This window comes from Felis catus, chromosome D3 (genome assembly GCF_018350175.1).
Source record: "Felis catus isolate Fca126 chromosome D3, F.catus_Fca126_mat1.0, whole genome shotgun sequence".
NCBI lineage: Eukaryota > Metazoa > Chordata > Mammalia > Carnivora > Felidae > Felis > Felis catus.
In genome coordinates, this window is record NC_058379.1 from 81258157 (window position 1) to 81272644 (window position 14488).

General features: G+C 39.1%; 1 protein-coding gene across 4 annotated transcripts in view; it reads left to right on the plus strand.

Moving 5' to 3' along the window:
• The window catches only part of SERPINB11 (serpin family B member 11), a 74571-nt gene that overhangs the window by 54197 nt on the left and 5886 nt on the right, over positions 1-14488 (plus strand). For all 4 annotated transcript variants that reach the window (XM_023242077.2, XM_045041077.1, XM_006938963.5 and 1 more), the window contains exons 2-5: positions 1796-1980; positions 3011-3070; positions 4242-4370; positions 7183-7300. In XM_023242077.2, coding sequence (XP_023097845.2) covers positions 1796-1980; positions 3011-3070; positions 4242-4370; positions 7183-7300 — 492 coding nt within the window. The remainder of the gene's footprint in view (positions 1-1795; positions 1981-3010; positions 3071-4241; positions 4371-7182; positions 7301-14488) is intronic.

Here is a 14488-nt window from a genome sequence, read left to right on the forward strand (position 1 = left end):
GCCTACATCAGTAGCCAACAGAGTCACGCCCCAGAGAACACACTTCCAGTGAGCTCAACTCAGATATATACTGAAAACAAGGCAGGTTAGTAACTAAAATAAACATACCCGGGCGGAGGCAGTGGACTGGTCACCTGTCATAATGGCCTACAGAATATAGGCCCAGACTTGAATTCTACATGAGGGCGAAGCTGTAATCTAGAAGATGAGAGGAAGAAGAACAAAGTAGTTGTAGATCGCTGGGGAACTAAATAAGGGAGAAAGATGTAGCTGTGCTAGAAATGTGTGAATGTGAGGCAGGTGGGCTAATGCGTCCTAGCGGACAAGGGGGTAGGAAGAAATCCCTGGGGAGGCTGGGGTGCTTTTTGTTGCAAGTAACAGAAGACTCAACCAAAATGAGTTAAAATATAAGGAAACATCATCCTACATGATGAGAAATCCCAAGGTAGGACAGATCCAGGGTAGATTAATCCATCCACTTAATGGTGCATCAACAAGGACTCAGGTTCTGTCCACCTTTCCTCTCCGACGTCTGGCTTATCCTCTTGGGCTGGCCACATCCCGGTCACACAGTCGCTGCTGTGATAGTAGTCACATGAAGACAAAACAAGAGGAAGAAGAGGGATGTCTTCCTCTTGTGAGTCTCTCTCTCTCTCTCTCTCTCTCTCTCTCTCTCTCTCTCTCTTTTTTTTATCAGAGGGAAGCCTCTTCTAGAAGCCCAGCAATGACTTTTTGTCCTTATTGGCAAGAATCATGGCACCTTCTGATCATTAAAATTTTATTTGTTTCCCCCCAAACTTGACTGAGCAATAACTGCCAAATATAATAGTATATATTTAAAAGGTACAATGTGATGATTTCATATTCATAAACACCGTGGAATGATTCCCAGGATCACATCCAACCCCTGACACAGTTAACTTCCTGTGTGTGTGTGCACGAATGCTTAAGATCTACTCTCAGCAACTTTCAACTAACTATACGATACTGTATTATTAACTAGAGTCACCATGCTGTACATCGGACCCTCAGAATATAACTCAAAGTTGGTACCCAATTAGTCACTGTTGCAGGAGACAGAATTACCTCACTTGGCTTAGGCCAGTCAAGGCTGGCCCCTGGGGTATGGAGATCCTGAAGCCTTCTCTGAAGTACATGGTTAATGAAAGTGGATTCATGAAATCTGTGTCCTCTTAACACAGAGGAAGGGAAGGGGAGGGGAGGGGAGGGAAGAGGAAGGAAAGGAAAGGAAAGGAAAGGAAAGGAAAGGAAAGGAAAGGAAAGGAAAGGAAAGGAAAGGAAGGGATGAGCAGCAGGTAGTTAATGTTTTTACAGTGCTATCTGGGGAGAACTTGAAGGTATCTGGAAAGAGAAAAGTGTTCTCCTGTGAGGCTGTGAAGGTGTGCAGTCTAGTGGTAAAGCAACTTGTTTGGCCGAACTTGTGTAGCTAGAGAATTTCTCTGTACAAATTCCAGGATGAGGAGGATCTTGTAGCATGGACATTAAGAGCATGAAGACCTAATTCCTTCTGCTCTTCTGCCGCAGAACAATTACTTTTAAATGTTCACAAATGAGAGTGAGACAGCTTTGAACCACTGGTTGAAAGGAACACTAAATGTTCTATTCATTAGTGATTTCTATTCATTAGTGACTTCTATTCATTAGTGAGTATGTAATTCTTCACGAAGCAGTGTGCTCAGACTCATAAATTCGTGAAATTTAATAACCGAACTCTATGTATTACCTGTACTTCCAAGTAATATTCTGAGATTTTTTTCCCTCCATGTGTTCTCAGGTAGTGCTTGGCATAAAATGGATCCTCTCAGCACAGCAAACGTTGACTTTTGCCTTGATGTGTTCAAAGAGCTGAACAGGCACAACGTAGGAGAAAACATCTTCTTTTCACCACTGAGTCTGCTTTATGCTCTAAGTATGGTTCTCCTTGGGGCCAGAGGAAACAGTGCAGGGCAGATGGAGAAGGTATGGAACACAGCAGAGATTTCCACAGACCTTTCACGTGTTCTGTGCACCCGTCTGGGTCAGCCAGACACACGCATCTTGATACCAAGAAATTCTGCCATCTTGTGACTGAAGAAACACATTTGGGAAAATCGTATTTCTTAGAATAATGGTTAAATGATGCAATACTTATAATGCAAATAACACAATAAATGCAACACAGTCTCTTCCTTCCCATTGGTGTTCCCATGCATGCCCTTCTGTAGTTTACTTTTGGAGTTCACTTTTTTTCAGTGATTTAAATATGACAGAGAACACATGTGTGATACTATTCTTGCCCTCCAGGGTTGCAACCGATAGAAAAACTTAATAACACTTTAAAAGCTCTCAAGTGTAAAAAAAATAATTCATTCGTACATTTGACGTTCACAACAGCCCTATGTGGTAGGTAGGGATTATTATCCCTATTTTACACGCGGGGAAACAGACTAAGAGAAAAGGGGTGACTTGATACATAGTGATTTTTCCATTATATGTATTTTTGATTGCTATGGAAAGTCTAGATGAATATCACTTAACTCTTTGGATACTTACACATCATATTATTGTTTTGTTCTTTATTTCTTTCCTCCATATTTTGATGCACCTTCATGATTTTCTTGGCTTAAAGTCGATATTGTAAAGGGACACCATGTAATGTTTTACATGACCCTAGAGGGTCACTGTCATAGTGAAGGGCCTGAGAACAGTAGGAGGGGGCAGAGGAGCCTCATTACTGTCTGGAGACGGACAGACAGTTGTCAGGGAACCTCTCTCTTGATCTCGGTTTCCCTACGTGAATGGGGATAATAGCATCTACTTACGAAGCTCTTGCGAGGATTCAGTAAGATATGCCAAAGCTTAGTTCGGTACCCGGAAGATGACATCACTAAATGTTAGCTGTTATCATTGGTCATTTTCTGAAATGGAAAAACAGATAACTTGTAAATATTCACGTTTATAGACTGTATGTTGCTTTTGATATCAATTGACTCCTCTTTTTCCTTCCTAGGTGCTTCACTTTAATCATATTGCAGAATCCTTAAAACCAGAGTTCAAGGCCTCAGCTAAGGTATGATAGTATCACTACTGAGCTATCAAATGCTCTTCAACATAAGAGCACCGAGGACTAATAGTACAGGGGTTGAGTGGCAGAGCCCCTCTTTGGCCCCTAAAGGACCCAGCAGCATTGTCTCCGTCGGTCAAGTCCTTTAGTCTTCCTGGTAATTGCTACAGCCTATACAGTTAACATAATGAAAATAATTACAGTATTAAAGTCCCCCAGCTTTTATCATATGTCTTATTGTTATTCTTGCTCAAGCTTTCTGTTCTTTCATGGACTGTGCCGTAAATGGGACTGAGTCTGCCAGCCTCATCTATGAGGGAGTAGATTTTTGCAGTGGGGTCACTGAGAGAGGACCCATTGCCTTATAGTTAGACCCCAGGAAAACGGGGCCTGATGTTGCCCAGCCCACACTGCCTGGGCCTGTGATTCCCACTTCTCTCTAGTAGGAGAATTCCTGTTGACATCAAAATTAGAACTCACACGTGATATGGTTATGTGTTTGATTGTGATTGATTCAGAAAACACATAAATACATACAGGTTCAAAAAATACTTGCTTCACAGAACCCAACTTGTTGTGAGGAGATTAAAGCACGTCCGTAGTTTGGGAAACTTTGCTTCAGGGAATGTGGGTAGACCCCAATAATGTCCTTGAGTGCAGATGCCTCAAAGCCGTAGGTCTAACAGAATTGCTCCTGGGAATGGGTTGGATGGGTGAGTGAGATCAGTTCAGCAAAGGGCTAAAGTGTTTGGTTCCATGGTCACACAGAAAATGGAGACGTTGAAAGGAGCGTGACAGAGATGATTCTATAGGTACAGGGACAGCAGCAAAACTTGGATCGTCACCCTAAAGACCCCAATAGGATCTCTTTATGAAAACTTGTGCTTTTGGATTTAACCATAGGGGCCAACAAGTGCTTGTGTGTTTTGCAATAGCTTACAGTTCTGCACACAACTTGTGACTAAGGTCACCGAGTGCTGAGATTGTTGTGCTGGAGGAAATCTAGAGAAGGAACATGCTTTAAACTCCCCAACTCTTTGCTTGTTAGTATTCCCTACCCTTTTATTCAGAGGCAAACACCTTGCTGTCTACTTACTGTTTCCACATTATTTATAACCCTCCAATGGCAAGAAATCAAGCAACTTAATACTCCATTCTTTGTTTATTGGTGCTTCAGTGCAGCCAAGCTGGAAGGATTCATTCAGCGTTTGGAGTCTTATTCTCTCAAATTAACCAGCCAGACTCTAACTATACCCTCAGCATGGCCAACAGACTCTACGGGACAAAGGCGATGATGTTCCATCAGGTAAGTCCGTCTGGAATGGCGACCCACAGCTGTCTTGGCATCCTCTAGGTTTCAAACCATAAAATAAGGGAAGAGTGAGAAGAGCCACATGGCATTCATCTGTAAGAGGTTAAATTTTGAGCTGACTTAGAGTTTCAGTGAAATGGTTTTATCAAAATCCCATTTAAAGTTGTGAAATATCACATAACAATTTTATTTTTGCAAAAACCACCAAAGTTGTCCAAGAAGCAAGGTCAGGGATGAAGCACAAAACAAAGTAGTTAAGAATTCTCTTGTGGATCATGAAAAAGCAAAATACGTTTCTCACCCCTTCTTCAGAGGTCTTTAATGGCAGAGTACTAAGAATGGGAAGCATACTGGACTGGGAGCCAAGAGATGTGAATTCTGTTCCCTGTGAGACACATGACTTTGGGAAAGTCACCTTTATCTTTAAAATGAGAGAATTAGACTTAAATCCCTTTTACCTTCAAGATTCTAACACTATTTGTAACATTTCCCAACAGTAGTGTAATATGGAGTTTTATTGAGTGTTTACCATGTGCTGTTTACTCGACTTAATACGTTGTAGGTCTTATCACATTAACTGCTACATAGTCCTAATATAAGTACAAAATTGCCATTAATTCTACAATTGTGAGGCGGATTCTGAAAAGTCAAGTTGACAAAAAGAGCCGAGATAATTAAGTGGCAAAGCCTGAGTGCGACCCCTATCCAAATCTATCTTCCTGTTTTAATTGCTGTGTTATCCTGATGTGATTAAGGTGAAATGCTAGCCTCAGCGACATAGCTTTTATTTGACCAGTTTTATTTAAATGCTGGCCTGGGGAAGCAGAATGAAGTCCTGAATTTCTAATGTTCTCCTCTTGTCTGGTAATGTAGTCTGTGTCTTAACAGTTGATTGTCAGAATTTTTGCAACTTGGGGTGGTCCATCCTGGGGTGTGGACCTGTTTCAGAAGTGCTGTTTCCTACTGTCCTAAAAGCTTACGGTGACTCTTTTATGGAGTGCCTGCTGATGTGGTGGGGATTAGCAGTCATGGTCCCTAAAGTTGGAATACTCTGTCTCCTGCCCCGTGTCTTCCCCAAACAGTGATCTGGACGTAGGTAGTAGAGAAATGTTGATTTGGGATAATGACGAATGCATCTGTTCCTGAAATGTGAAGCTCCTCATTAGTGTCGTGCAGATTGTCATGATCTGTATCATGCATGAGATATTATTATCCCAGGATTCTGTCTGGAAAAACTTTCATCTCATGGATTAAGGACAATCACTTAAGCATGTTCTAGCCACAGTTGGACCAGCTCAGGGCAAGAGTCATCCCGAGGCCCAGAGTTTGCTCTTAGCAAGCTTCCTTTTGTTCTATAATGGATTTAGGCACAAGAGAACCCAGTTAAGCAAATGGCAAGCCACACCCCAGGCAGCCACTTTCATACCTGCCATATTTCTGAGTCTTGTATCATCCTGCTCAGTTCATGGTGGGGCCTTGGGTCCTGCTATGAACATACCATAGAGGTATGTCCCCAAGGTCTCAAGAATGGAACAGCAGGCAATTTCGTTTGAGTCGATGTAGATTTGACTGCTGCCTTGGCAGTGAGGCAGTGGAAAGTTCCCAGTTCTAGAAATCAAGGGCCATGCATGGGTGGTAATCAGTGGTGGGTCCAGAATGTCATATTGGGGCCAGCTTGGGAACTTGGTTAAAAGAGAGGGCTAGGTTCTTTATACTGATTTTGCAGACTATTTTTACTTGGATTACTAGTATAGGTGAGTAAAATAGTGAATTCCTTAAGTTATTTTTGTTCACATTTTACATAAAGTTGAAAAAATGTCAATTATGTCCACCAGAGAATATTATTACCATTTTAATTATAGTGGCTTTTAGGGAGGTTGATACAAATTCCAGGGGGAGACCAAGCCCTCTATTAGGCCTCCAACAAGCAAAATGTAATCACCCCGGTCCTGAATCACTTCGTCACTCTAGTCCTCAGTTTTCCCATCTAGAACGTAGGGCAGTGACTCCCATTTGTCTGTTTGAGAGGACAGAGCAGTGAGAGTAAATTGTATCTTGCCATTTTGCTTTGAGCATTTTAGAACAAAGAATGCCAATGATAGGGCAGAAGAGATAACCAAACACTTCTGAACATTCCTTTTGGAAAGCTGTTTGATTTGTTTAAATCCATTTGCTTTATTAAGAATAAGTATACATGGGGGCGCCTGGGTGGCTCAGTCGGTTGAGCGTCCCGCTTCGGCTCAGGTCATGATCTCATGGCTCGTGAGTTCGAGCCCCGTGTCAGGCTTCGTGCTGACAGCTCGGAGCCTGGAGCCTGCTTCAGATTCTGTGTCCCTCTCTCTCTCTGCCCCACCCCTGCTTGTGCTCTGTCTTTCTCTGTCTTTCAGAAATGAATAAACATAAAAAAAAATGAAAGAATAAGTATACATGGATTCGGCTTCCTTTCAGACATAAAAACACGAGCTGCTTTTGTCTCTGTGTTGCGATTTTATTTTACTTATTTTTTTTTTAAGTTTCATTTTTTTTTATTTTGAGAGAGAGTGTGCATGAGCAGGGGGGGCACGGAGAGAGAGGGAGAGAGAGAATCCCAAGCAGGCTCCACGCTGTCAGCTCAGAGCCCAAGACTTGGGGGTCAAACTCATGAACCATGGGATCATGACCTGAGCCAAAATCAAGAGTTGGATGCTTAACCGACTGAGCCACCCAGGTACCCGTCTGTGTTGTGATTTTTAGAACACATAGAGCTGTAGGCTTTTGCTTGCCTTGTACTGTTTTTGTGTTGTGCTATTGTCCTTTCTTTTTACAGCAATATCTAAACTGTTCTGAGAAACTGTATCAAACCACGCCGCAAACTGTTGATTTTGAACGGTCTCCAGAAGAAACGAGGAAAACTATTAATGCTTGGGTTGAAAGTAAAACTAATGGTAAGAATAAGTCCCACGGGTGTCTTCAAACTTTAATTGCACTGTTTTGATAAACTCCCTGAGTCAGTGCTAACAAGAAGCTGGGTGACATCCAGGACCTAACATAGACAGATCAACAATGGAGGACAAGAAGGGGTATTTTGGAATATTCTTTACAGTCGTTTGTCCTGATTGTGAGCTAAGCCAGGTGATTCTGAGAATGAGAAGAACAGTATTTCTACTTTATAGAAGGGTTGTACATTCTGCAATTAAATTTAATTAAATTGAAATCCACCTTTCGTGATTTTAAAATAAATCTTGCAGTTGTCAAATACTTCTTTAAAAAATGGCAGATTAAATATTTAGATTTAAAGATGTGTTCATTTGATTATGTAAAAACATCTAGTTAAGGAAAGATTTAAAGAATAAAGAGAGAGAATAATATAGTGAATCCTTATTTACCTCTCAGCTGCAAGATTTATTACTTAAGGCCAATTCTCTATCTGTACTCTCACTCTTCCCTCACTGCCTCTTCCATGACAAAGCCCAGATATCTTTTTTCAGGTTGTGTCTCTCAAAAATATAAATTATTTAAAAGAAAATACCACGGCACCATTATTACATATAGGAAGTTAAAAATAACCGTTTATATTAACAAATATGCAGCGAGTTTTTGTATTTCCCCAATTGTCTCGGTTTTGTGTGAATCAGGACTCAGGTAACATTTATACATTGCAGTTGGTCAGTATGTTTCTTACGTCTGGATTTTTATTTAATTTAATTTAATTTAATTTAATTTAATTTTATTTTATTTTATTTTATTTTGAGAGAGTGCAAGTGGGGGAAGTTTGGGGGAGCAGAGAGAGAGAGAGAGAGAGAGAGAGAGAGAGAATGAATCTTAATCTCCATGCTCAGTGGGGTAGATGATGCGGGGCTTGATCCTAAGACCCTGGGATCATGACCTCAGCTGAAATCAAGAGTCAGACGCTTAACTGACTGGGCCACCCAGGTGCCCCTCATCTTGATTTTTAAAATATTTTTTTTGACTGAAATATATATTATTTCAGTATATATATATATATATATATATATATATATATATACTTATAGAAATATATACGGTATATGTGTGCTGTTCAATGAATTATCACAAAGCAGAAATTATCACAAAAGCAAATGCTCTCAGGTAACCCCCGTCTACCTTTAGCAGGTCAGAGAAATAAAACATTAGTTACCAGGAAGGGCACACTCCAAGGCCACTCTCGTGTTTCCTCCCAGAAACGAACCCACCCTATTGCCAAACATTAAGACTTCTCTGACTCCTTTTACTATATATTAGTTCTGCCTATTTTTAAATTTCATGTTAACTGGAATCGTAAAGCATGTGCTTAGGGTTTTTTAAGCTCAACATTTTGTGAGATTCATCCCTGTGACTACATGTTGCATGGTTTGCTCATTTTCATTGATGTCTATCTTTGTTCTCTGAAAATACCTAAATATATTTATCCAGTCTACTGAGTCTTAATGAACACTCGGAACATTTTTAGTTTGGGTCTATTATGAACAGCACTGCTATCAGCATTTTGATTCACTTCTTTTGGTACATATACTGTATGTGATTTTGTTGGATGGATACCTGGAAATGAAATTGCTGACCATATAAGGTATGTGTATATTTAATTTTAATAGATACAAAACAGTATTCTTTTTTTTTAAATTTTTTTTTAACGTTTTTATTTATTTTTGAGACAGAGAGAGACAGAGCATGAACAGGGGAGGGGCAGAGAGAAAGGGAGACACAGAATCTGAAACAGGCTCCAGGCTCTGAGCTGTCAGCACAGAGCCCGACGGGGGGGGCTCGAACTCACGGACCGGGAGATCATGACCTGAGCCGAAGTCGGACGCTTAACTGACTGAGCCACCCAGGTGCCCCCAAAACAATTTTCTAAAGTGGTTTACCAATGCACTTGCCCAAGCAATGAATGAGAGTTTTATTTGTTCCTCAACTTTGCCAACACCTGTGAGTCTTACTAACTTTAGCCATTGTAGTGAGTTTAGTTTTAATCTGCATTTCCTTTTTGAATTATATCATTGAACATTTTTATACACTTCGTATCTTCCTTTGTAAAGTGCCTGTTTAAATATTCTGTCCGTACATCAGGATGATTTGTCTGGTTTTTTTCTTACACATTTTTAGGGAATTCTTTGCATATACTGAATATGTATGTTGCAAGTAATTTCTACCATTTTGTATCTTGTCTTTTCCTTCCCTTAATGGTGCCTTTGATGAATAGAAGTTCTCAATTTCAAAGGAGCAAAATTTATCAATCCTTTCTTTTATAGTCAGTACCTTGGCATACTTTTCAATAAATCTTTTGCCTACTCCTAGCTCATGAAAATATTTTTGTGCTGTCCGCTAGAAGCTTTACTGTTTCACTACAGTCAAGATTCATTTAAAAGTTCATTCCACTCCACACGGACATCTACTTGACATACCACTGTTTATTGGGAAAAGGATCCTGTCACCATTACACTCCAACGTACATTTTTTCATAAGCTGGATGATCATATCTGTGAGTCTGTTTCTGGGTTCTTCAGTGGGCTCCATTTGTCTATTTATTTATTCTCATGAAAATACCACAATTATAGTAGCTTTATAATATGTCTTGATAGCTGGAAGTCTAAGTCCATTGTTGATCCTCTCCAAAGAGCCTTGATTTAACTTGATCTTTTGCGTTACACATACATTTTATTTATTTTCATTTGAGTATAGTTGATGCACGCTGGTAGCATTAGTTGCAAGTGTACCACATAGTGATTCAGTCTGTACATTATGCTGTGTTCACCGCAGGTGTAGCTCCATGTGTCCCAACACATCACTATTACAGTATCCCTGACTATATTTCTTATGCTGTGTTTTTTGTTCCCTTGACTTACTCATTCTATAACTGGAAGCCAGTATCTCCCTTTCCTCTTCACCCATTCTGGCCAACCCTCAACCCCCTCCCCTCTGGCAATTATTACTTTGTTCTTTGTATTTCTAGGTCTGATTCTGCTCTTTGTTTATTCATTTTTTTAAGTTTACTTATTTATTTTGAGAGAGAGAGAGAGAGAAAGAGAGAGAGCACAAGCAAGCAAGGGAGGGGCAGAGAGAGAGGTAGAGAGAGAATCCCAAACAGCTCCACACTGCCAGTGCAGAGCCTGACGCGGGGCTTGAACCCATGAATGGTGAGATCATGACCTGCGCTGAACCACCCAGATGCCCCCATTTGTTGTTTTTCTTATGCAGTCATAAAGAAGGATGAGATCATGCCACGTGAGACAACATGGATGGATCTAGAGGGTGTTATGCTAAGTGAAATAAGTCAGCCTGAGAGCAGATGCCATATGATTTCACTCATCAGTGGAATCCATGTACATTTTAAAATCACCTTGTCAATTTTTGTCAATATTCTGGTTGAAATTTTAGTTGGAGCGATATGGAGTCTATAGAGTTGGAGAAGAACGGGCATCTTTATAATATTCAGCTTCCAATCCACTTCCATGAAGTTTATCTCTATTTAGGTCCTCTTTAATGTCTTTCATTAGCATTTTGTATTTTTCTATGTTAATGTCATTTGACAAATGGTTTTCAGATATTTGAGGTGTTTACTGAATCTTTACTAGTATCAGTTATTCCAAATTTTATTTGTTGTTGACGTAGGAGTGTATAACTGGCTGTCATATATTAAGATTGCTGAGTTCTCATAACTCTACTTTGCTCTTATATTATTTTAGATTTTCTATAAATACAGTCATTTCCTCTTCAGCCTTCCTTGCTGCTTTTCTTTTCGTATTGGCTAGGACCTTCCGCTGAATAGAGGTACTGATATTGGGCATCCTTACGTTGTGTCTTGTTTCTGGATTTATATCTTGTTTCTGAATGGTTTTAATAGTATGTATTTAAGCATAATGTTTGTTGCTGTATTTTTATGAATGCATTTTTTCAGATTAAAGAAATTTCTATTTCTGGTTTACTAAGAATTTTAGGCATAGATACTAACCATATCATATTGAAGCCTTCTCTGTATCTATTTAGCTGTGATTTTTCTTCTTTAGTATACTAATTTAGGGAACTACCTTGATTTTTAATGTTAAACCAACCTTTTTGTCCTAGGATAAACAAAACATGATCATGGTATGTTATGCTTTTTGCATATCACCAGATTTGATTTCCTAATATTTTCTTTAGAGGTTTTGCACCTGTGTTCATGAAAGAATTTGACCTTAGTTTTTATTTATTCAAATATTCTTGTCAGTTCAGGTATCCAGGTTATACTCACTTTATGAAACCAGTTGGCAGTGTTTCTCCCCTTTTTCTAATTTCCAAAAGAGAGTTTATGCAAGATTGGTGTGAATTTTTCTCCTTCAAATATTTGGAAGAATTCACGCCAATCTTACATAAACAATCTTACATAAATTCCAAGGTGAGCCCTCTGTGCCTGGTGTTTTCTATGTGGGAAGATTTTGATTAGAGATTTGATTCCTCTAATAAATAGAGACCTACTTATATTTTCTGTTTCTTCTTGTGTACGTTTTTGAATTTTTTTCTCAAGGGATACAGCCATTTTATCTGAATTTTCAAATGTATTAGCATAAAATTGCTCATAATAAAGTTGTATTACCTTCTTAATGTCTTTTGGTTATATAATGTTTTCTCTTTTTTTTATTTCTGGAAACATGAATTGTGCATTTTTTCTTTTTTCCTAATTAGACTTGTTAAGGATTGGTAATGTTTTAGTCGTTTCGAAGAATCAACTTGTGTGTTCCCTATTGTAGTTTTTTTATTACATGAATATTTATGATTATCATTTATTTCCTTCTTTTTACTATCTTGGTATTAAATTACTACTCTTTCTGTAATTTTCTTGAGATGAACAGTTGATTTTCAGACATTCTTTTAATGTATGCATTTAAGACAATTGCTTTCCCTCTAGGTATGACTTTAACTCCATCTCACAATTTTTCATTGTATTTCCATTATTATTCAGTTCAAAATATTCTCTGATTTTCTTTTTTTTAATGTTTTATTTTTAGAGAGAGAGAGAGAGAGAGAGAGAGAGAGAGTGTGTGCATGCGCACACATGAGCGGGGAAGGGCAGAAAGAGAGGGGGATAGCGGGTTTGAAGTGGAATCCGTCCACACTGGAGGCAGAGAGACTGATATGGGACTCAAACTCATGACCTGAGCCAAAGTTGGATGCTCAATCAACTGAGCCACCCAGGGGCCTCAAAATATTTTCTAATTTTCATTGAGATTTCTTCTCTGACTCGGGAGTTATTTAAAAGTGGAAATTTTCTGGTTGTTTTTTAGTTACTGATTTTTAGCTCAGTTCTGTTGTAGTCAGAGAACATAATAATTCAGTTGTTTGCAATTTATTGAGACTTTTGAGGTAAAACATATGTTTTAATTTTGGTAAAATTTTCATGTGCACTTAAAAATAATGTGTGTTCTTTAGTTACTGGGTGAGATTTTTTAATTTTATTGGTTAGGCTGACTTTGTTATTTGTGATGTCTGTGTTTGAGTGTCTTTGCTTCTTTCTTGACTGCTTTTTATCATCATTTACTGAGAAAAGCTGTATTAAAATCTTGCACTATGATTGTGGATTTTTACGTTTCTCCTTTTAGTTATGTCCAATTTTGCCGCACATATTTTGAGGCTGCGTTTTTAAGTGCATAGGTATTTAAATTGCCATACATTCTCAGTGGATTGCTTCTTGCGTTATTCTGAAACATCTCTCCCACCTTGCCAGCTCCTGAACTTCAATTATTTTTTCACTAGCACTGAGACACTGAGAAAAGTAGTTCTTAAATTCTTGGTCTTCAGTTTCTGTCATGTTTTTCCTTATCGAGGCTTGGGGAAACTTTTGAAACTTCACTATACCTTGAGGAAAAAATTATTCAGAAGTCCCTGTTGAGCTCATCTGTTTGTGTTTCTCCTGCCTATGAGATCTTTACCCCTTCAGCGTTGACTGCCTGGCTTCCTTTAGCTCTAATTTTTTAAAAATACTTTTTTTTTAAACATTTATTTCTTTAAAAAAATTTTTTTAATGTTTATTTATTTTTGAAGGAGAGAGAGACAGAGCACAAGTTGGGGGTGGGAGTAGAGTGAGAGGGAGACACAGAATCTGCAGCCGGTTCCAGCCTCCAAACTGTCAGCACAGAGCCCGATGCAGGGCTCGAACTCACAGACCGTGAGATCATGACCTGAGCTGAATGAAGTCGGACGCTCAACTGACTGAGCCACCCAGGCGCCCCATGCAGTATTCCAATTCTTCCATTCCTTCTTTATAATCTGCATTATGAGAAACTTCTACTCATAAAATATTTGGTTATTCTAAGTACAGTTGATATGAGGAAAACAAAAAAAAAGGATGCCAGATTCCTTCTCTTCAATACCAGTTTTTGAGCCAACGTTTACTCCCTCTGAGCATCCTCGAAGACAGCCAATGAGTTTTTTCCCAAAGATTTTTTTAAATGTTTTTTTACTTATTTTGGGAGAGAGCAAGAGTGAGCTGAGCAGGGGAGGGGCAGAGAGAAAGGGAGAGAGAGCATCCCAAGCAGGGATTCAGTCAGCACAGAGCCCAACGCAGGGCTCGATTCCACGAACTCAGAGATCATGACCTGAGCCAAAATCAAGAGTCGGACGCTTAACCAGCTGAGCCACCCAGGTGCCCCAAGTTTTCTTTTTAAAGTATCATTATGAATTCATAAATTTAAACATTTTGAGATGTTTCAATTTATTGTCTCCTTTTAGTCAGGGGTCCCATCTTTATATTGGCTCCTAAGTCCTTTTGACCCTACTCTTGTGGAATTTGATGGCTTCTTTGCTTTCTGATTTTACCAGATGTTCCAGACTCATGTCCTGCTGATGACCTAGAATTACTTCTCGCGGGAATCCTGGATCATTCTCATGAGAAGTGATATTAGAGACCATAGCCTGGGTACAAGAGTTCCCATTGATACTGGCATGGTCATTGTTCAAAGGCCTTCTCAGTGAATACACTTTTTAGGTGAAATACAGCATAATTTCTTACTGATACGACCAATTCAAATTCCGGTTCATAAGATTTTTACTTAACAGCCCTCCCTTTTTTACATCTATTTCCCTTTTATCTTGTGTCAAAAATCCCAGATTCCAATGTCACCAATATTATTGCAAAATCGCAT